This window comes from Lepus europaeus, chromosome 7 (assembly GCF_033115175.1).
Source record: "Lepus europaeus isolate LE1 chromosome 7, mLepTim1.pri, whole genome shotgun sequence".
Classification (NCBI taxonomy): Eukaryota; Metazoa; Chordata; class Mammalia; order Lagomorpha; family Leporidae; genus Lepus; species Lepus europaeus.
The window spans coordinates 90,489,899-90,513,013 of NC_084833.1; the positions used below are offsets into that span (position 1 = coordinate 90,489,899).

A 23,115-nucleotide genomic window follows, 5' to 3' on the forward strand; every position below is an offset into this window, starting at 1 on the left:
GGAATATGGCCTTGAGAATTGGAGAGGAGTAGGGTACCCATTGAGGTCCATGAAGTGAGGAAACAATGCTCCCTTCCCCTCACTCTTATCAAGGCAGCAGAATCAACTTGCCAAGGCAGAGCACCAACCAACTTCTATCAGGCAGGCAGCTGGCTCTGGAAATGCCACAGCTCTCTCCACAATGGAAAAGCACACAGAGCTGAGAGTTGATCTTCTGCTCCCTGAGAGAGAGACCCCTACATGCTGTGACTGTGAGATAGAGTGTGCAATGTGAATGGGTCTTTGGGCAATCACTGGATCTGGCTTCAGAGGCTTAGAATTCTCTGAGTGCTGGGGTAGGTCATCGTGGACGAGCACACAGATCCTTTGTGCAATTCATGCATCTGAGTGAGTGGGATGTTGCAAGCACTGAGGGCTTACACTAAGCAGTGAGTTCACCTTGACAGAAAGAGGCTGAGGCTGAGAACAAGTCTACTGACATAATCATACTCTCCCCCCTGCTGCTGATGATAAGAGATCTACCTCACCCAACTTGGGTGTCATTCTGGACTCTTGCTCCACCCTCAAACACTGGACAGTGCTCCCTGACCCCACCCAGCATACACCTCTGATACGCACTGAAGGAGAGACACTCCACTAAGCTATGAAGCATATTTGAAAGATAAAAGCCCTCAGAGGAAAAAAACCAACAAGTGTTTATACAAATGCCTAAAAATAAATGTAGGAATACAAGAAATGAACAAAGAAGACAATCTGAATCCCCAAAAGGACACAACATTTCAATATTAGAATGTGAAGCAAAGAGATTGATAAACTGTCTGAAAAGGAACTCAAAAGAATGAGCATAAGGTTACTCAGAAACACAGAGAAGCAAATACATGAATTAAATCCATACATGATATGGATGAGAAATTCTGCCTGGAGATAGAATTCTTAAATATTAGAATAGAAGAATTCAGTATGTCAAAGTACATGGTAAAAAGCCAAAGCAACAGACTTAGTGAGGCAGAAGAAAGTATATCTGAGCTGGAAGGCAAATCTTGGAAATATTGCAGTCAGAGAAAATAAAATTAGAAAAACTAAAAATAGTGTTCAGGATTTATGAGATACCATCAGGCAACCAAAATATATGTCTCTAAAGAGTTCCAGAAGGTATACAAAGACAGAATGAGTTGGAAGAACTATTCAGTGAAATAATATAAAATGTCTCTAGTTTGGAGAAAGATATGGACAATCAAGTACAGGAAGCACACAGAACTCCTAATAGATCAGTAAAGATCTTTATCACAACACATCATAGTCAAATTTTCTAAAGTACAACATAAAAGACCCTAAAATGTGCGTGAGAGAAATATGAGATTACTTTCAAAGGATCTTCAATTAGATTAACAGCTGATTTTTCATCAGATACCCTATAGGTTAGGAGAGAATGGAGAGACTTAGTCAAAGTCCTAAAAACAATGTCACCCCAGAACACTGCACCCACTGAAGCTCTGTTTAATAAATGAAGGTGAAATAAAGACCTTCAAAAACAAGTTGAAAGAATTTGTCCCCACTTGTCCAGCCTTACAAATGATATTTAAGGCTGTTCTATATACAGAAGGAGAAAAATAGCATCATGAAAGAATGTGAAGGCAGAAAATCTCAAAGTACAAAAGAAATCAAGAACAAGAAACAGAAATAAGTATGGGAAATTGGCAGGATCAGATCGTTACTTATAAATATTAACCTTAAATATAAATGGCCTAAATTGTCCAATTAAAAGATACATATTGGCTAAATGGATTAAAAAACAAGATTCCTCTATTTGATGCCTACAAGAAACCTCACCAACAAAGATACAGACTAAAAGACTGGAAAAAGATGTTCCATGCAGACAGAAATTAAAAATGAGCACAAGTAGCCATACTAATATCAGACAAAATAGATTTTAAGACAAAAACTGTTAAAAGAGACAAGGCAATTATGTAATGATTAAGGGATCAGGTCAACAGGAAGATGTGACTATAGTAAATGTGTATGCATGCAATGCTAGGGGACCTGGCTATTTAAAACAAATGTTAATGGACCTAAAAGGAGATATATGTTCCAATACAATAATACTGGAGGACTTCAACATCCACTTTCATCAATGGACATATCGACTAGAAAAAAATTAACAGAAACAACAGAGCTAATCTACTCTATGGAATAAATGGAACAAATTGATATCTATAGAACATTTTATCCCACAGCTGCAGAATCCACATTCTTTTCATCAGTGCATGAAAATTTCTCTAGAATATACCTATGCTAGGCCATAAAACAAATCTCAAAAATTCAAGAAAAATTGAAATCATATCATGTATCTTTTCTGACCACATGGAATGAAGCAAAAAATTAACAACTTAAGAAACTCTAGAGGGGGATATTATGGTGTATGAGGATAAGCTGTTGCCTGTAATGCTGGTACTCCATATGGGTGCAGGTATGAGTTCCAGGTGCTCCACTTCTGTCCACCTTCCTGCTAATATTGCTGGAAAAGCAGTGGAGGATAAATCAAGTACTTGGGCCCCTGTATCTATATGAGAGACCCACATGAGACTCCTGACTCCTGGCTTAATGCCTGGCCCATTCCCTGCCATTGCAGCAGTTTGGTGTGTGAACTATTATCCCTGTTTGCAGATGATATGATCCTATATATGTGGAAACCAAAAGACTCCACTAAGGCATTATTAGAATTCAGAAGATAGTTTGTCAAAGTTGCAGGAAATAAAATAAATAAATAGCACTTGTATAAACAAACAATACATGGCTAAGAAACAATTGTAAGATCATTCCCATTTAGAATAGCTACAAAAAAAGTTTAAATACTTTGGAATAAATTTAACCAAGGATGTGAAAGCTCTCTACAATGAAAATTACAAAACATTAAGGAAAGAAATAAAAGAATACACAAAAGTGGGAAAATCTTCCATGTTCACAGATTGGAAAAATTAATATCAACATGTCTGTACTACTCAGTGCAACTTAGATTCAATGTGATCCCAGTCAAAGACATTCTCAATCTGGAAAAAATTTCCTTAAAAAATTCATATGGAATCACAAGAGACCCTGAATAGCTACAGCAGTCCTAAACAAAATAAAGTTTAAGGCATCATAATACAAGATTTCAAGACATATTACATGGCAGTGATGATCAAAACAGCCTAGTAGTGGCACAAGACTAGGTATGCAGAAAATTAGAACAGATTAGAGACCCCAGAAATAATCCATGCATCTACAACTAACTTATTTTTTACAAAGGAGCTAAAATCACTCCCTGGAGAATAGATAACTCTCTTCAACAAATGGTGTTGGGAAAATTGGATCTTCACATGCAGACGTTTGATACAAGATCCTACTGCATGCCCTATACAAAAGTCAACTCACAGTGGATCAGAGAGCTAAATCTAAGACCTTAAATCAGATTACTAGAGGAAGACATATGGGAAACATTTCAATACATTGGCCAAGGAAAAGACTTCTTGGATGCAATCTCAGAAGCATAGGAAATAAAGGCAAAAATAGGTTGGATTGCATCAAGGTAAGAAGCTTCAGCACAATAAATGAAACACTCAAAAAGTTAAGAGGCAACTGAATGGGGAGAAAATATTTGCAAGCTATGTATCTGATAAAGGATTAAAATCCAGGATTCATAAGGAGCTCAAGAACATGAACAACAAAACAATCCATTTAGGGAATGGATAAAAGACATCAGGAACTTTTCAAAGGATGAAATACAAATGGGCCAACAGACATGAAAAAATGGTCAGGATCATAGCCATCAGTGAAATGCAACTAATAGGTTTCACCTCATCCTGATTAGAATGGCTATCATCCAGAAATCAAAAACTCACAAATCCTTGTAAAAATGTGGATAAAAAGTTACCCTACTACACTGTTGGTAGGAATATAAGCGAATATAACCATTTTGTTAGATAGTATAGAGAATCTTCAGAAATCTGAAAATACGTCTACCATATGACCCAGCTATTCCACTCCTGGAAATTTACCGAAACAAAATAATATCAGCATATGAAAGACTTATCTGTACCCCCATATTTATAGCAGCTCAACTCAGAATAGCTAAGATGTGGAATCAAGCTAGATTTCTACCAAATGTAATTGAACCAGTAATAGAGTAGAATTCTGTTGCCTCTTCATTTTGTTGAGTATTTCCTTTGCTGTGCAGAAGCTTCTTAGCTTGATGTAATCCCATTTGTTCATTTTTGCTTTATTGCCTATGCTTCTGGGGTCTTATCCAAGAAGTCTTTGCCTAGGCCAATGTCTTACAGTGTTTTCCTGTTTTCTCTAGAATTTAAAGTTTGAAGTCTTAGGTTTAGATCCTTGATCCGTTGTGACTTGATTTTTCCACAGGGTATGAGTAGGTGTCTTGTTTGCAACTCCTACATGTGAAGATCAGTTTTCCCAACACCATTTGTAGAAGAGATTGTCCTAAAAAAAAAGAGATTGTCCTTCCTCCAAGGAGTGATTTTAGCTCACTTATCAATGATTAGTTGGAGGTATGTGGATTAATTTCTTGTGTTTTTATTCTGTTCCGTTGGTCCAATGTGTCTGTTTACAAGCCAATACCAAGCTGTTTTGATTTTAACAGTCTGTAGTATGTATTGAAATCTGGTATTGTGATACCTCTGGCTTTTTTGTTGTTGTTGATTAAAATTGCTTTGACTGTACAGGGTCATATGAATCATAGGATCTTTACTTCTAAGTTGAGAAGGTTCTTGGTATTTTACTGTTTTGAATAATATGGGCATTTTGATTCTATTAATTCTTCCAATCCACAAATGTGGAAGATTTTTCCATTTTTAATCATCTATTTCTTTCCTTAGTGTTTTGTAGTTTTCATTGTAGTGATTTTTCACATCCTTGGTTATGTTTATTCCATGTTTAGATTTTTTGGTAACTATTCTCGATGGGACTGATCTTAGAAGTTCTTTCTCAGCCATGGAATGATTTGTGTATACAAATGCTATTGATTTTTGAATGTTAATTTTGCATTCTACCACTTTGCTAGACTCTCTTATGAGTTCCAGTAGTGTATTACTGGGTTCCTTTGCTCCTACCTTGCCCAACAGTTTATATAATCTGCAAACAGGAATAATTTGACTTCCTCCTTTCCAATTTGTATCCCTTTCATGACTTTTTCTTGCCTAATGAATCTGGCTAAATCTTCTAGAACTATATTGAATAGTAATCGTGAGTGGTCATCCTTGCCTCAATTGTGTTGAGGTATGTTCCTTTTTATACCCAATTTTTAAGGTATTTATAATGAATGCATTTTTTTATTTTATCAAATGCTTTCTGTGCATCTATCATGTTTCTTATCCTTAATTTTGTTGATGTGTTGTATCATGTTTATTGACTTGCATATGTTGAACCATGCTTGAATCCCTGGAATAAATCCCATTTGGTCTGGGTGGGTGATTTTTTATGCTTTTTGGATTTGATTTGGTATATCTTGTTGAGGATTCTTGCATCTGTGTTCATCAGAGTTATTAGTTTATAGTTATTTTTGTTGTATCTTTTTCTGATTTGGAAATTAAAAATTAAGATAGCAATGGCCTCAGTTATTTTGAATTGTTTAAGAAGGATTGGGATTAGCTCTTCTTTAAAAGTTTGGTAGAATTCATCAGTGAAGCCATTTGGTCCCAGGCTTTTTCTGTTGGGAGGCTCTTTATTACTGATTGTATACTGATACAAGCCTCAAATAGATTATATGTGTTGCATTTATTTTCTTCCAATTTGTGAAAGTTATTTCACTCTTTTTGATGAATAAAAGGCTTTAATATATTCTATTCCTTTATATTTGCCTATATGAATTTAGTCTCTTTAAAATCAGTTTTATAATTCCAACATGAAAAGTATCCATATTGACAACAATTCTTCAAGAAAAATACACATACACAAAACTAAGCAAAACCTAGAGATTTATCACAGGTGATATAAAGTTAATATAATTTTAAGTAATAATTTTAGGCAATAGTAATAAATACTGTTATATTCTACATTCTTTTAGGTAACATTTTAAGGGATATATAAGCAAACATGGTAATCTAGGACTATGAGAGGATAAGTTAAAGGAGTATAACCCTAAGAGACATGACAGCTATATACAAATACTTGAAGGATTATTATGAGAAATCAGAAGTAAACAACTAAAATGAATGGGCTAATATGCAGGGATGTTTTCAGATCAACATAAGGAAGGATTTAAGCTAAGCAACAATAGAAGACAATGACCCATTGGGTAGTGACTCTCCATCTCTATACTATTCAAACAGAAGGTGAATGTTCACCTGTGAATAATTTAGATACATGAATTAGCTAGGTTGAACTCATTAACTTCTGAGATATTTTCTAAAGTGTTATTTCTGTGAATACCTCTGATAATTCCCCATATGCTTACAATTAAGAATACCACTGATTTAAAAATATATTGTATAATACTTTATTGAAAATTAGTAGCCAGTCTTTTGAGGTTTTTATAGTAAAACTGTCATATCTTGAATTGTCATATGGAACCACAAATTTGGCCATGAATATCAATTTAAACTATATTATTTTTTACAAAAATACAGAGGTTCTTGACTATTGTATTACTGAATAATATTTAAGTGTATGTATCTGAATAAAACAATACATAAACATTTTTTATCACACTTCTGGGATCATTCATCTATAACCCACAAAACGTAATCCATGCATAATGAATAATAAATTGCAAAGGTAAATAATCCAATCAAAACATAAAAAGTGTTAATAAAACTTACCTTCAGAAGATTCATCAGCAGGCTGAAAGATGACATAAAATCTTGCTGTAGAAGCCATGGAGTCAAAATTCCATTTAAGGTATTTTTAAAGCTCTACATAAGGCCGACGCCACAGCTCAATAGGCTAATCCTCCGCCTTGCGGCACCGGCACACTGGGTTCTAGTCCCAGTCAGGGCACCGGATTCTGTCCCGGTTGCCCCTCTTCCAGGCCAGCTCTCTGCTGTGGCCCGGGAGTGCAGTGGAGGATAGCCCAAGACCTTGGGCCCTGCACCCCATGGGAGACCAGGATAAGCACCTGGCTCCTGCCTCCAGATCAGTGTGGTGTGCCGGCTGCAGCACGCTGGCCGCAGCAGCCATTGGAAGGTGAACCAATGGCAAAAGGAAGACCTTTCTCTGTCTCTCTCACTGTCCACTCTGCCTGTCAAAAAAAAAAACAAAAACAAAAAAAAAAAAAGCTCTACATAAAAAGAAAGATGGGAATTTTGCAAGATTTAGCAGAAAAGAATTCCAAGCATTCCAATCATATTAGTATAGAAGGTGTGTTGATGCCAAAATTATATAACTAGAAACTAACAATTAGTATATCAAGCTTAAACCCATGTGGGTGAGAATAAACCTAATTACCGTGTTTTTTATGATGTAGGCCATGATTCATTAGTATACTATGAAACCAATTTAATGACTTATATTTTTTGTGAACCATCATTTTAGATTTTAATATTCTCAATAGAAACTACCAGTGGGGGTTGGTTTTTTAGTATGACAGTTAAATAGCCACTTGGGTAGCCTTTATCCCATATCTGGGTGCTTGGTTCAAGTCCCAGTTCCTCTACTTCTATATCCAAGTTTCAGATGGAGTCCCAGCTACTCTTTGTTTCCAATCTACCTTTCTATTAAGGCTTCTGGCAGGAAGCAACTTATGGCTCAAGAACTTTGGTCCCTGCCTCCTACATGGGAGACTCACATGAAGTTCCCAGCTCCTGACTTCAACCTAGTGCAGCCCTGCCTGTTACAAGTATTTGGGGAATGAATCAGCAGATAGATCTGCCTTTCAAATAAAGTGAAAATAAATAAATTAAAATTAAAAAAAGAAACTGCCAATGGATATCATATGTTGTAAGGATAAATGTTTTATAAATATATACACATATACATAATCTCCTGGGTCATTATGTAAAATATATTTTAAGTATATTTATTTCTTTGAAAGACAAATCAGAATGAAAGCTACTACTAGCATAATATTAAAAGTTTAGCGTTTACAGCCCAATAGGTCGGAGCTGAATCCCAGCTTTGCCCTCTACTAGCTCTGTGATTTTGGTCAAGTTACTTTGGTCAAGTTACTTAAACTCTCTTATGCCTTAATTTCTTTATCTGTAAAAATAATAGTAATAATAGTGCCAACAACCCTTAGAAAAATGTCTATCAAATTATGAATACTAACTGAATATTAGCTATCGTTATGTTATCTTTTATTCAGGGAAGATGTTCAATTATTGACCCATTTTCTTGAAAGTTGAAGGCTTTTTTATAGCTTTGTTATTTCGTTTATGTTATGTGGATGTGTGAATACACACTTGTAGCTATAGTACCATAGTTAACATAAATTTAATTCAATATTCAAACCTATGTTCTCAATTATATAATTTAATACCAAGGTTCAAAATATGGTAATTTTTCTCCTGCCTGAACTCTTTTTTTTTTCTACATTGTGCTGCCATTTGTTTAAGATTCTACTGTTACAAGGAGAAAACAAATTGTTGGAAATAAGCCGAGAAATATTTTTGCACAGAAAAAACAAAACCCTGGATCTGTAAGACAGAAGTACAGTGAGCGAATTAATGTAAGTATTGTATTGTAAAAAAATTTCTATTAAGTAGCAAAAAAATTCCTTGGAAAACAATGTTCTTAAAGGACCATGTTTTTGCTTTAAATTGTATACAACAATATTAATATAAATACAGTCAAAACCTTTCATAAAACAGACTTGAAGCCTCTGTGTTAGAATATTATACTATACTTATTTGCAATATTCTAATTAGCCTATACAAGTATAATCAGGTACTGATGAAAGTTTTAAATCAACTTTAAGAAAACACTGTTTTTATTTTATTATTATTTACAACAAACTCTGGAAAAAATGTGAACTTCCCCAACAAAATTCAATGAAGTTATTTAAATATAAATATTTGAAAAGAAAGAAAATTTAATTAGAGCCATGAATAAAGGAAGCAAGTATGCTAATCATCAAAATTAATATAGTTCCATGTGATTGAATATCCTATTCGACTTGTGGTTTCTGGAAGAGATGGCAAAAAGGGAAAATTAGATGAGTCGTTTAGTTCTCAAAGGATAATGATGGTGTTACTATTTGAAGTAAAATTTTTTAAAAGACATTTCACACTGAAAACTTTTATAGATCTTGAAATACATGATAGATATATCCCTAATGACAGTTTTAAATAATAAATAAATAGTGAGTTTCAAATGGCTATTTGAGCTACAGATCTTCAATGAAACCCAAAAACATAATTTTTAAATGACTGGAGGTAATCTTGTGAGAGCTAAGTAAATGTGATCCAGATACAACATTTTCCAGAAGTCTAACTTGATTCACATATTGACTTTAGAATATTAAAAATCTTTTAGTATTAAAAGTATTTTAAAATTTAAGCAGTAAGTAAATAATACTTCACTCACAGTTTGTACTGTAAATACCACTTCTGATTTTTTTAAAAAACACTGATATAGGTTACCTTTTATTGTTTTTTAATTTGTATGTATCTCATAAATATAATATTAGGAACATCGTAATTCTTTCCACCATACCCACCCTCCCACCCACTCACCTCCCCCCCCCCACTTCCTCCTCTCTCTCCTGTTTGAGAAAAAGAAAGAAAGAAAAAAAGAATGGAATATAAAAAACTAAGAAAACTGTTCCCAACACTCTAGACAAGGGCTTTTCCATATTATTGCTTCTTGAAGGTGATTTCGCTTTCTTTTTCCCCCTTCCTCTTTTCCCTGCCTTCTTCCCCTTTTTTCCCTTCCTTTCTCTCCCTTCTTTCCTTTTAGAAACTTAATTATCTTCAAAGAAGAACCCAAGTATGATACATCTTTTGTGAGCTCTTGGACATAACTATAACTTATGAGACATAATAATATCCTCCATTTAATACACTAAAAGGAAGTGATTCTTGAGACCAAGTTTTACTGTTAAGTCTCTTGATAACAACTGTTTGAGGACAGAGGTCCTACATGGGAAATTTGTGCGCAGTGACTCTTGTTTACTTAACAAATAACACTCTTATATATGACATCACTGAACACCCAAAGCTCTTGACTTGAGCTGCCTCAGCTACGGAAGCCTTTTGGGTCCACTAGCTCAACAAGGCCATAAGCAAAGTGCAAGTTCTCTCCTCCCTTCAGAGAAAAGTACATCCTTCTTTGGTGGCCACTTCTTTCCACTGGGGTCTCATCCACAGAGGTCCTTTATGTAGGACATTTTTAAGGCTACCTTATAAAGAATTTATATTCCAAATTATACACTGAGGGTCCTAGCATTTGTATATTATAGAAAGTATTGATTATAATAGGGATGAAGTTGTTATAAAGAACAGTCAACCATATTCTAATCTTATCAGCAAAATTAATCATTTAGTCATGTAAATATAGTCAGTCCCATCACCAGTGTTCTTATTGTTTATTAGCAAACATGGTACTTAATTACCAACTTAACTTTTTAATTACAAATATAATAATGTCTAAATATCCATTTTAACTTCCATGTTGTTCCCATCAGACATTCAAAGTTCAATACTGAATGCATTTTTACCTTTATTTGATGTTTTTTATTAATATATTTTAAATTTAAAAATGACATATACTTGTTATAATAAGAAATAAACTAAACTTTAAATGTCTATTAACCTAGTACTCTCTCTAAATTCATTTTTTTATTTTTGTAGGTCTTATTTTATTTTCCTATTTCTTTTTTTTTTAACTTTTATTTAATGAATATAAATTTCCAGTGTACAGCTTATGGATCACAATGGCTTCCCCCCCCCCATAACTTCCCTCCCACCTGCAACCCTCCCCTCTCCCGCTCCCTCTCCCCTTCCATTTGCATCAAGATTCATTTTCAATTCTCTTTATATACAGAAGATCAATTTAGTATAAAGATTTCAACAGTTTGCACCCACATAGAAACACAAAGTGAAACATACTGTTTGAGTACTAGTTATAGCATTAAATCACAATGTACAGCACATTAAGGACAGAGATCCCACATGAGGAGCAAGTGCACAGTGGATCCTGTTGTTGACCCAACAAATTGACATTCTAGTTTATGGCTCCAGTAACCATCCTAGGCTGTCGTCATGAGTTGCCAAGGCTATGGAAGCCTTCCAAGTTTGCCGACTCTGATCATATTTAGACAAGGTCATAAAAGACAGAGTGAGGATAGTAACCAATGATCCTAAGAGTGGCATTTACCAGGTTTGAACAATTATACAGCATTAAGTGGGGAAGAGGACCATCAGTACACACAGGTTGGGAGTAGAGCCATTGGTGGTAGAGTAGAGGTTATGATTACAAAGGAATGAGGCCCAAGTGCACTAGACAGGGCCTAGAACAAAGGACAGAGTCATTATTAGAGGAGCTAAGAAAGGTGCTGTCTAAGCTACAATTAAGTTTTCTGATTTAGAGGCAAATAGAACCTGATAGAAGGGGCTTGATAATAATCTGGTGGGCTTTAGGCCTTGTAAATTCAGAGGCCCAGACCTATCTATCTCTTCACATGGGGTATATCCTAAGGGCGGTGTGAACCTCCTAGGGGAAGGCACTCTGTTGACTTTCATTACTTGGCTGGGCTGGGAGGAGAGCTGGCCAGGTCAAGGCAGGGGGCATCTCTAACAAGAAATTTACAGTTCTGCCTGCAATGTTGCTGACCCTGCTTGGCCATCCCCTCAGCTGTAGTGGTCACTTTGGAAGCTGGGCTGAGTGAAGGGCTTTTCAGCTTAGAGCCAATAAGATCTGTGGCTCTGACCTGGGCATCCTTCGACTCCAGGGCAGGTCCATTTCCAGTGATCCAACTCTTGGCAGAGCTGCCAGGGCTCTTCACAAGCTGACTTCTGCTGAAGCCCAGGCTTACCACATTGAAAGCCACTGCAGTGGACTGGCCTGTTGGGTCTCCTTGAGGGCAGATCACTGTACAGATCAGCCATTAATAGGCCTGCCACCCATTGCTTCTGATGCCGAGCTTTCTTTTCCTCCTGGTTTGTGTTAAAGCAGACCAGAGGATGCAAGTCAAGGGAGTGCCCGTTTCCCATCTCTAATCTTCGGTGGCCTGAACTACAAGTCTATAGTCACAGGCATGTTCTGTAGTAGTTTTTCTAAGGTAGACAATGCCCATGAGGAAAATTATATTCTCACTTTAAAACTTTCTTTCCCTTTGGTCTGAAAGGGAGGTTTTTTCTACTTACTGTATACTTCGCTGATGGCGAAGTGAATCTAGCTATGAGATTATTATTTGAGTTCTTATTTTGGCTATGCTATTGCAGAAAAATGTTAGCCATCTCTTTTATAAGGTCTAAAGATTAAATTGTGCATCCTACAGATTCCTTCATAATAGAATTAGTTTCCTACCTTGAAGAGAATAGAGAAATGAAAGAACAAGTTGGGCTTAGAATAGAGAAATGAGGGAGCAAGTCCTAGATCGCTTGCTGACAATAGCAATATCACATGAATACTTAGCAAACCGTTTCAACCACTAGATAACAACTTAAGAAAACATTTACCAGAAGGTCCAATGCCTTCTATAAATTTTAAGAATCATGTATTTGAAAACACCTCTTAAATATCTAACATGGTGTAGTTTGTTTAGCCAGTAAACTTAAGCACAACCATCTAAAATGTTTTTAGTTTCTTTCTACCAACAAGTCTAAAACATATGATACACAGATTCAGGTCACACAATTAAAATGTATCTTTGATTGATTTTAGCAGCTTAAATTTATGGACAATCTTATCTATAAGCCATTTAAAATAAAACTCTTAATAAAATTTCCCCATGTGGACATACAATATGTACACACATATAATATAGCATAATAGACCAATATAGCAATTTTAATAATAGCTTTTAAAATCTTTAACTCTTTTTGTAGATTGCCAATTGATTTGAATTGCTTTTTCTTTTTAGTAACCTCATAGTAACCATAGTTTCTCTCAGTTGGTACTGTTAATACATTATTGGCTTCATCTGTTTACAGAGCCATCCCAAAGTACTGAATACAATAAAAGTGGCTGGAAAAAGTCCATAGGAACCTATAGGAGGACAGCTAAACACAGAACCAACAACGCTTTAGTTTTATGAGCAGCACATCATATATAACTGTGGATGACAAAAGACTTTAAGTCGCCATGTTTAAAATTATAAACTCATCAACCAACAAGAGGCACTTGCTTACTTCACAGTATTTTTGAAAGCACCTGTAGGATTTTACAAGTATTTAACCCTTTAAGCCTCTGGGGCTTTCTCATTAAGATAACTATCATGTCTAGTAACACAAGATCATTAGACTTTTTAATTCTCAAACATTTGTATTAATAGCATTTTCCATTATAGAAACTTAAAGTCTGATACCACATCACTTCTTGACAGTCCTTCTAATATACTCCAAATAGCCTGATTAGTTGGTGTCTCTATAAGATGAGAGACATAGGTCCTTCGATTTTTTCAGTTGGGCCCAAACTGGAAAAACCAAAGTCCAGGATTTACTGGAAATTTTAGAGACCAGATTGTTTGAAACTTTGATTTTTTGAATGCCTGTCAAGAATGCCAAGAAGGCTCAAAATCCACAATATCTGGTTGAAATAAGATTTCTTAAAATCATGACATAACATAGACCAAATTTGATCATTGTTACAAGGTGATTATTCAAATTTTTGAAAAAAGCACATATTTAAATAACCCATAGCTCTTAATAAAAATTCAGCTGTTTTTGAACAATTAGAATTTAACAGACATCAAGAGAACATAATAGATTACTTTAACACATTGCTTTAACAGAGCATCAGAGTTTAATTCTATGTCAAAGAGAAATTGAGCTTCCTGTGATCTTTTGCTGTGAGGTTTCCTTCCTTTACCTTCTTTCATATTGGTGACCATGTTTCTGTGTTTCTGTGTGTAACACATCTTTAAGCATCTTTTGCAGGGCAGGATGAGTGGCAACAAATTCTTTCAGTTTCTGTTTGCTATGAAAAGTCTTAATTTCACCTTCATTCACAAATGAGAGCTTTGCAGGATATAGTATTCTGGGCTGGCAGTTTTTCTCTCTTAGTGCCTGGGCTATGTCTCGCCATTCCCTCATAGCTTGTAGGGTTTCTGATGAGAAGTCTGCTGTGAGTCTAATTGGAGATCCTCTAAGAGTGATCTGACGTTTCTCTCTTGCACCTTTTAGGATCTTTTCTTTATGTTTCACTGTGGTGAGTTTGATTACAACATGTCGTGGTGAGGATCTCTTTTGGTCATGTTTATTAGGGGTTCTATAAGCTTCCTGTACTAAGATGCCTCTGTCCTTCTCCAAACCTGGGAAATTTTCTGCTAGTATCTCACTGAAAATGCCTTCTAATCCTTTCTCCCTCTCCATGCCTTCAGGAACTCCTAGAACCCGAATGTTGGGTTTTTTAATAGTATCCTGTAGATTCCCGACAATATTTTTTAGATTTCTAATTTCTTCTTCTTTTCTTTGGTTTGCCTGTTTCCTTTCCTATTCTCTGTCTTCTAAGTCTGATATTCTCTCTTCTGCTTCGCCCATTCTGTTTTTAAGGCTCTCTAATGTGTTTGTCATTTGATCTATTGAACTCTTCATTTCATTATGATTTCTCGTCACTGTCAGAGTTTCTTGTTCCACTAGTTGTTTCATTTCATTTTGATTCCTCCTTAATATTTCACTTTCACGAGAGAGATTTTCTATCTTGTCCATGAAGGATTTCTGTAGTTCAAGAATTTGTTTTTGAGAACTTCTTAATGATCTTATCAATTTTTTGAGATCCGCTTCTTGCATTTCTTCGATCTCATCATCTTCATAATCTTGAATTGGGGTGTCTTTTTCATTTAGGGGCGTCATAGTTTCTTCCTTGTTCTTGTTAGCTTGGTTTTTGCGTTTGTTGTTTGGCATGTTGGAGATATTTGGTTTCTTCACTGTGGTGTTTTTTCTTGTTACACTATGGCTCTATATTAAGTGGACTGTCTGCTTTCGGTGGAGGCTTAGAGGCTTGAGATGAGTGTGGACTGAGAGCTGTGTTTGGTTCCTCAGGGTTGAGGGTGTGTCAAGGATGACACTCCCAGGTTAGGTGTGGTAAATCTCTCTTTCTTTTTTTGATTTAAAAGGGAAGTAATTCCGCACAGCTGAACGTAATTGGAGGTAGTTAGCAGGCAAATGATATACCCACAGGAGCCAGAGATCGAAAGGTCTTTCCCAAGGACCACACAGGGAATCTCTGCTGCCCTCAGTGTGGGCTCCAATTCTCCTGCAGTCTCCCACTGGGTTGCCAAGTTAGATGCTAATCTCCTGTTATTTCACCCCTCCCCACAGAGTCAGGTTTTTCTGCTAGGCTCAGGGCTGGTGCAGACCTGAGGTCGCCCTGCTTATGACGTATGTCCAAAATGGCGCCTGCTCTGTCTTGCTCGCCTTTGAGAGGTGAGCGGAGAGAGAGAAACTTGTGTCCGTATCAGTCACTTTTTTTATTTTTTTTCTCTCTCTTCTAGTTAGCCTGGTGAACTTTTCCCCACGGAGTTTCAAGCCTCGTTCCCTCTAGCCTCCTCTTTCCACTTGCCTGCTGGTATCTCGGGCTATGGAGGTTCGGCTCACCTCGCGTTCCAGCACTGGTGCGTTGAGTCTGCCGCTGGTGTCCCGAACTTGGGCTCCCACGCTCTCCACGCAGGTCCACTGTGAATCACTAGTTCCGGAAGAGTTTCCTCTGCTGTTTCATCCCCTACTCTTCCTTGACCCTGCAGTATCTCCACTTATATTAAACTTTCTCTCCCCCCGGACTAAGTGTGCTCCCTGCCTATTCCGCCATCTTGCCGCCTCTTATTTTCCTATTTCTTATTCATTTATATTTTATTTTACTGTCTTTAGAATCCAGTTTTATCCTTCTTTGCAGAAGCCTCACTTCTACTTTTGTATACACATCTTCCACTCACATATCCATTTACACATCTTCCAAAGTCTTATTAGTTTTGAGATATGTCAGTCATCCTGACTCAAACTCAAGTTTTTAAGTTTAAATTTTTCAACTTTTTTGTATTTTTTTTATTCCAAAGTCCAATGAAATGTTCAGTTGCTATAGCAGTGACCTTTGTCACCTTGAACTAGAAAGTGAACTTTATCATATTGGATTTTTTTGTAGCCCATCATTTCTGTGTGGAGATAATCTAAGAGATGAACAATAGAAAATGCACAATTGCCAATTTGCATCAGGGTTGCAGTCCAAAGTGTCTTGAGTCTATAATTGGGATAAGGTAGGACTATGAAAAGTACTGAAGGAAAGCTATGTCAAAAATCTGCATCAGTGGGGCCAGCTCGGCTGTGGTGTAGTGGGCTAAGCCTCCACCTGTGGTGCTGGCATCCCATCTGGGCACTGGTTCATGTCCCAGCTGCTATTCTTCCAATCCAGCTCTCTGCTATGGTCCAGAAAAGCAGTAGATGGCACAAGTCCTTGGGCTCCTGCATCCACTTGGGAGACCCAGGAGAATTTCCTGGCTCCTTGGTTCAGATCAGCTCAGCTCCAGCCATTGCAGCCAAATGGGGAGTGAACCAGCAGACGGAAGACCTTTCTATCATTCCCTCTCTCTGTTTGTAACTCTACCTCTCAAAAAAAATTTAAAAATTTTAAATTAATAATAAAAAATTTTAAAAATCTGTATCAGCTATTCTTCAGATGAGACAGAACAAACACTAAATATAGTCAGACACAGGCAATTTTGTCTGAAAGAAAACAAACATTTTCAAAAGTAAAACAGCATGGGCATAAAGAAGGAAAGTAGAACTACATGTCTCTCAGATAGTGGAGAATAGGTGGACTTCACTATTGCCTGTGCTGAAATTCCCCTTTTCTAGGTTATATGAAGTATGGGGCAGCTATTTGTGTTTTTAAGTTTCATCATGTAAAATACTTACCTATCCTTGGCAATAGTCACAATCAGGGTTTTAACTAATAGTTGTGATTTACCCTTATAATAACAAACAAACAGGTGTAAACTTTAATGTAACTTTTAACCTTTCCTTTACTTAACACTTTTGATTACTATCCAACTTACTTTCCATCTTCAGAATATCCAAGACAACTCTGAAAGCTGGAAATTTTTTAGTGGAAGTAAAATGTTTTATTTAATATTCATCTTTTATAGAAAGGCCTTATTCCTGTAAGTCATGATTTCTGCTCAAAAAATATATACAATGGAGCCAGTGTTGTGACATAGTGGGTAAAGCCACCGCACATAATGCCAACATCCCATGTGGGCTCTAGTTCATGTTCCAGCTGCTCCATTTCTGATCCAGTTCCCTGCTAATGGCCTGGGAAAAGCAGCAGATGACCCAAATGCTTGGGCTTCTACCACCCATGTGGCAAACTCAGATTAAGTTCAAGTTCATTTATCCTGGCTTCTGCTCCACCCAGCACTGTCTATGCAGCTATCTGGAGAGTGAACCAGTAGATGGAAGATACCTCTCTGTATCTCTCTCAGTAACTCAAATTAATAAATCTTTAAAATACATAGAGAGACAGGGACGGCTCAGTGGCACAGTAGGTTGATCCTCTGCCTGTGGCGCCAGCATCCCATATGGGCTCCAGTTCTCGTCCTGGCTACTTCTCTTCCATTCCAGCTCTCTGCTATGGCCTGGGAAAGCGGTAGAAGATGGCCCAAGTCCTTGGGCCCCTGCACCTGCATGGGAGACCCAAAGAAGCTCCTGGCTCCTGGCTTCGGATTGGCGTAGCTGGCCATTGCAGCCATTTGGGCAATGAACCAATGGAAGGAAGACCTTTATCTCTGTCTCTCCCTCTCACTGTCTGTAACTCTACCTCTCAAATAAATCAATAAAATCTTTTTTAAAAAAATAGAGAGAGACAACTTACATAAGTAATGATAGCTGAAAATAGAGCAATTAAAAGCTTTTTAAAGTGTGTGTGTGTATATATATATATATATATATATATATACCTCCAATATCATTAATTTTAAACATAGCTTTATGTTCTGGCTTAATATTGTGTTTTTACAGAATTTTGGACCAAGTGTCCAGCTAGTTTCAAGTGAACCAAAAGAAACTGTAAGGGGTACATCTAATATTGAAGAAGGTACGTTTTATTTTAAATATTTTCCTCTGAACTTTATTGCCAGTGTTTTTGTTTTCTTAGGTGTACTTTTTCATGTGTTTAGATATTATTTAACTGTTAAACCACCATTTAGAACTTGAACTGCCCTCACCTTTGCTTGCTCAGGTTATTGCCAACTTTTATTTATTCTAAATAATGATTATTGGACATCTTTCTATAAGAATCTATTTCCTTATTTTTCAGTTATTTCTTTGGATAGATTGCCATAATTAAAACTATAGTACCTTGCATGTAATTAGCACCCAGTAAATACTTGTTGAATGAAATGCTGTATATTAAATTAATTTTGGGCTGACATTGTTATATAATGGATTAAGCTGCTTCTTAATAAACTGCATCCCAAATTGGAGCACCAGTTCCAGTCCTGTCTAATCCCCTTTCAATCCATCTCCCTTCTAATGTGCCTGGGAATGCAGTGGAAGATTGCCCGAGTACCTGGGCCCCTGCCTCCTACATGGGGGACCTGGATAATTTCTGGATCCTGGCATAGCACCAACCATTGCTATGATTTGGAGAATGAAAAAAAAGTGGAGAAGATAGCTCACTCTCTCTGTCTTCCTCTCAAGTCTTTGATGTTTGATTGTATGTTTTTAATCTAATTGGATCTGTTTCTAGGTTGTCAGTTTTATTCAACTAATGGTTCAATTTTCTAATATTTCCTTAAGTTCCTTCTCTCTTACTCTTTTAACTCATTTTACTACCACTATAAAGACAGTCTCCTTCCATTTATATTTATGCTACCAATGAATAACAAAAATACAACCCAAAAACTTCTGAGCATAATGTTGTAGGGGACCATAATGTAATTTTTTTCTTCAGGTCAGGTTACACTAGAAAAATTTTTATTACCTCACTGCCATAATTTTGAATATTCTTTTATTAAGAATGTTAAGATGCTAAATGTAGAGTATCCTGATAAATAAAATATAGAATATCAGAATATTTACTGTGTTACTATTTGTAAAGTGGATACCAGCAAACATATGTCAGCTAAGTATGTGCAAAGGCTGATCCCAAAGGCAAAAGGAATAAGATAATAACTGATGAAAAGTTTATGTAGTTTCAGATAGTACTTCTGAGTTTTTGATGGCTGAAAACCTGGTGAATGCATCAGTACCTGAGGATGAAATTTTAGCTTTAATAAAGAGCAAGCAGAGAGAGAAACCAAGTCTGGCTTTAAATAAGACTCAGCAATTCAATATCTGTGCATTATCAGCTGAAGAACAGAAGATCCTACAATCTCTTGATCATCTTAATGAAAGATTACACTGTAAGTATAGAAAAACATCCCTTGTAATAAATATTGTATTTTATATGTAAACAATTTAAAGTAAAAATATGTTGAGATTATTACCTACTTAATTAAGTACGTAACAATTGATAACAATTTGAATATACCATACTATTTCTAATTCTTTGGCAGTTAAAATTGTCTTTTAGTGATATATGAATAATCCACTGTTTTTCAACAATGGAGAAACTAGGGATCTTTATGGATGATCCCTCAAAATAATCATAAACTCCTGATTCAGTATTTTTCAAACCTTAAATACAATGATGCGTTGGGTAAGAATATAAGGAATCCTTAAGACAAAGATATAAATATTGATAAGAACCCAGAAAGATAAGCAGCTAGCTTTTATCTTGAGGATATTTAACTTACAGAGTGAAATTGAGCTTTGCTTTTCATGGCCTACCAGATAAAAAGGGAACAGGAAACAAAATCTAGGATCTAAGCAGTCTCATAGAATATCTTCCTACCGTAAAGCTGAGCCACCAAAGGAGCTTTGCCCTATACAAATTTCCACAGCTAATTTCTTGAAATTTGCTGTTGAACAGATTAGGGAGGAGTGGTGCAGAATCATCCTGAGAATTTGGAGGCACTGTCTAGTATAATGCTAATTTGTAGCCCATATTCATACTACCTGAGTGATCTTCTCTAAAACCTCAAGCAAAGAATTTAATTTGGAGTGCTCCCAAGTGAGTAGTGCCCTAAAATGCCTGGAAAAAGTAAATTTATATCTCTTCTGGAGAAATTTGTCTATATTGCTATCCTCAAAGAATTACCAGAAATGCAATCCAAAATCAGCACGGTGTGCTGGCCGCAGCGCGCCGGCCACGGTGGCCATTGGGGGGTGAACCAATAGAAAAGGAAGACCTTTCTCTCTCTCTCTCTCTCTCTCTCTTTCACTATCCACTCAGCCTATCAAAAAAAATTAATAAAATAAAAAAAAAAACAAGAAATGCAATCCAAAGAAAATGAGTTGTCTGTAATTAAAAAAATAAAACTAAATAATAGTCCATAAAGAAAAAAGGCACCATGAAAAAAGAAGTAACCACAAGACCGAATTAACAGACTCCAAAAAAGACTTTAGATAATTAAATTACCAAACACAGACTATCAAATAACTGTGTTTATATGCTTTAAAGTAATTAAGTTTAAAAATATAGTCAGGTATTAAGAAAAGAATTAGAAGTCCTAAATAGAATGTCTAGAAATAGAAAATATGATAATTGATAGTTAAATTCAACAGATAGTTAAAAACACCAGATTATAGACATCTGAAGAGAGAATCAGTAGCTAGAATATAAATTAGAAGACATACCCAGAATCTAGTACAGAGAGAGAGAGATGGAAAATGCAAAGTAGAGCTTAAGGGCGTAATAAAAAGATCTGAAATGCCAGATGGCAAAATTTAAAGTGATATCACTGACAAATTTCCAATCTAATTAATAGTGCCAACCTGCAGGTTTAATAACTGAACATATTTCAAACAGAGTAAATAAAAAATCCTCACTAACATATATCACAGTAAAGTTTAATCAGCAACAAAAAGAGAAAACAGCAGTAAATATTTAACAATGTGTTCCAAGTACTGAGAGAAAGTAATTCAAATTTAAAATCTTTCAAAGTGAAAGTATCTCCCAAGAATGAGAGTAGGAGACAGTGTCATGGCTCTGCTTCTGGCCTAGCTTCACCTTAATGCACTGGAAAGGCAGTGAAAAATGGCCAAGTGCTTGGACCCCGGCCATCTATCTGGAAGACCAGGATGTAGTTTCTGGTTCCTGGCTTAGGCCTGGCCCAGACCTAGCTGTTGGAACCATTTGAGGAGTGAACCAGGCAGATGGAATTCTTTCTCTCTCTCTCTCTCTCTCTCTCTCTCTCTCTCTCTCTCTTTCACTTTTCTTATCTGTCCCTCTGTGTGTGTGTGTGTTATTCTGATGCCTTTCACATAAATAAATCCTATTTTAAAAAAGAATGAGGGTAAATTAAAAATACATTCAGACAAAACAACAAATGCACTTCAACAGACAGGAAATTTGAACTCTGAATGAAATTTCAGCAAACAAAATTATCTCAGATGCACAGTATCAGAGGGTAAATTTGAGAAATGATTACATAAAGTAATCAATATAATAGTGTTTATTTCAAAGAGAAGTTTTTTTCCATTTTTTTCTTTTTTTATGCTTTTATTTAATAAATATAAATTTCCAAAGTACAACCTTTGGGTTATAGCAGCCCCCCCCCCATAACCTCCCTCCCACCTGCAACCATCCCATCTCCCGCTCCCTCTCCCATCCCATTCACATCAAGATTCATTTTCAATTATCTTTATATACAGAAGATCAATTTAATATATACTAAGTAAAGATTTCAACAGTTTGCACCCACACAGAAACACAAAGTATAAAGTACTGTTTGAGTACTAGTTATACCATTAATTCACATAGTACAACACATTAAGGACAGAGAGCCTACATGGGGAGTAAGTGCACAGTGACTCCTGTTGTTGATTTAATAATTGACATTCTTATTTATGGCGTCAGTAATCACCTGAGGCTCTTGTCATGTGTTGCCAAGGCTATGGAAGCCTCTTGAGTCCGCCAGCCCCGATCTTACTTAGACAAGGCCATAGTCAAAGTGGAAGTTCTCTCCTCCCTTCAGAGAAAGGTACCTCCTTCTTTGATGGCCCATTCTTTCTGCTAGGATCTCACAGAGATCTTTCATTTAGGTTTTTGTTTTTTTTGTTTTTTTTTTTGTTTTTTTTTTTTTTTTTTTTTTTGCCACAGGGTCTTGGCTTTTCATGCCTGAAATACTCTCAAAGAGAAGTTAGGATTAAAATATCTATCAAAAGCACTACTACAAATTACAATACATTGTGTTCCATTGAGACAGCTCCAGGGAAGTGAGAGGCATATGGGCACTAGATGACTGTGTGACTTGCTGAGAAAAAATAACATGGGCAAAGGAAGATCCTAAAAAGTCAAAAGACAAGATGTCATCATAGGCATTTTTTGTATAGACTTGCCAGGAGGAGCACAAGAAGTGCTCAGATGCTTCTGTGAACATCTGAGAGTTTTTTGAGAAGTGCTCAGAGAGGTGGCTGCTGAAGAGAAGGGGAAATCTGAAGACATGGCAAAAACATAGAAGGCTCCTTATGAAAGAGAAATGAAAACCTATATCCCTCCTGAAGGAAAAACCAAAAAGAATTTCAAAGATCACAGTGCACCCAAGAGGACTCTAGCCTTTTTCTTGTTCTGTTCTAAGTATCATAAAAAATCAGAAGAACATCCTGGCCTACCCATTGGCAACACTGCAAACAGTGAGCAAAGTGGCATAACATTGCTACAGATGACAGGCACCCTGATGAAGAGACGGTTGCTAAGCTGAAGGAAAAATATGAAAAGAATACTGCTGCATACCAAGCTAACGGGAAGGCCAATGCAGCAAACAAGGGAGTCATAAAGGATGAAAACAGCAATAAAAAGAAGGAAGAGGAGGACAACAAAGAAGATATAGAGGATGAGGAGGAGGAGGGAAGATATAGAGGATATTGAGGAGGAAAGTGAACATGCATCCCCTCCAGTCAGAAAGTAAATATGCCAAGCACTTCCTTGAAC

The 23,115-nt window shown here is 36.3% G+C and overlaps 1 protein-coding gene and 1 pseudogene across 1 annotated transcript in view; both read left to right on the top strand.

Moving 5' to 3' along the window:
* Positions 1-23,115, top strand: part of CEP126 (centrosomal protein 126) — a 113,699-nt gene that overhangs the window by 60,091 nt on the left and 30,493 nt on the right. Inside the window, exons 7-9 of the mRNA XM_062198319.1 lie at positions 8,544-8,656; positions 18,099-18,174; positions 19,274-19,483. Coding sequence (XP_062054303.1) covers positions 8,544-8,656; positions 18,099-18,174; positions 19,274-19,483 — 399 coding nt within the window. The remainder of the gene's footprint in view (positions 1-8,543; positions 8,657-18,098; positions 18,175-19,273; positions 19,484-23,115) is intronic.
* On the top strand, positions 19,771-23,092 carry LOC133764876 (high mobility group protein B1-like; annotated as a pseudogene).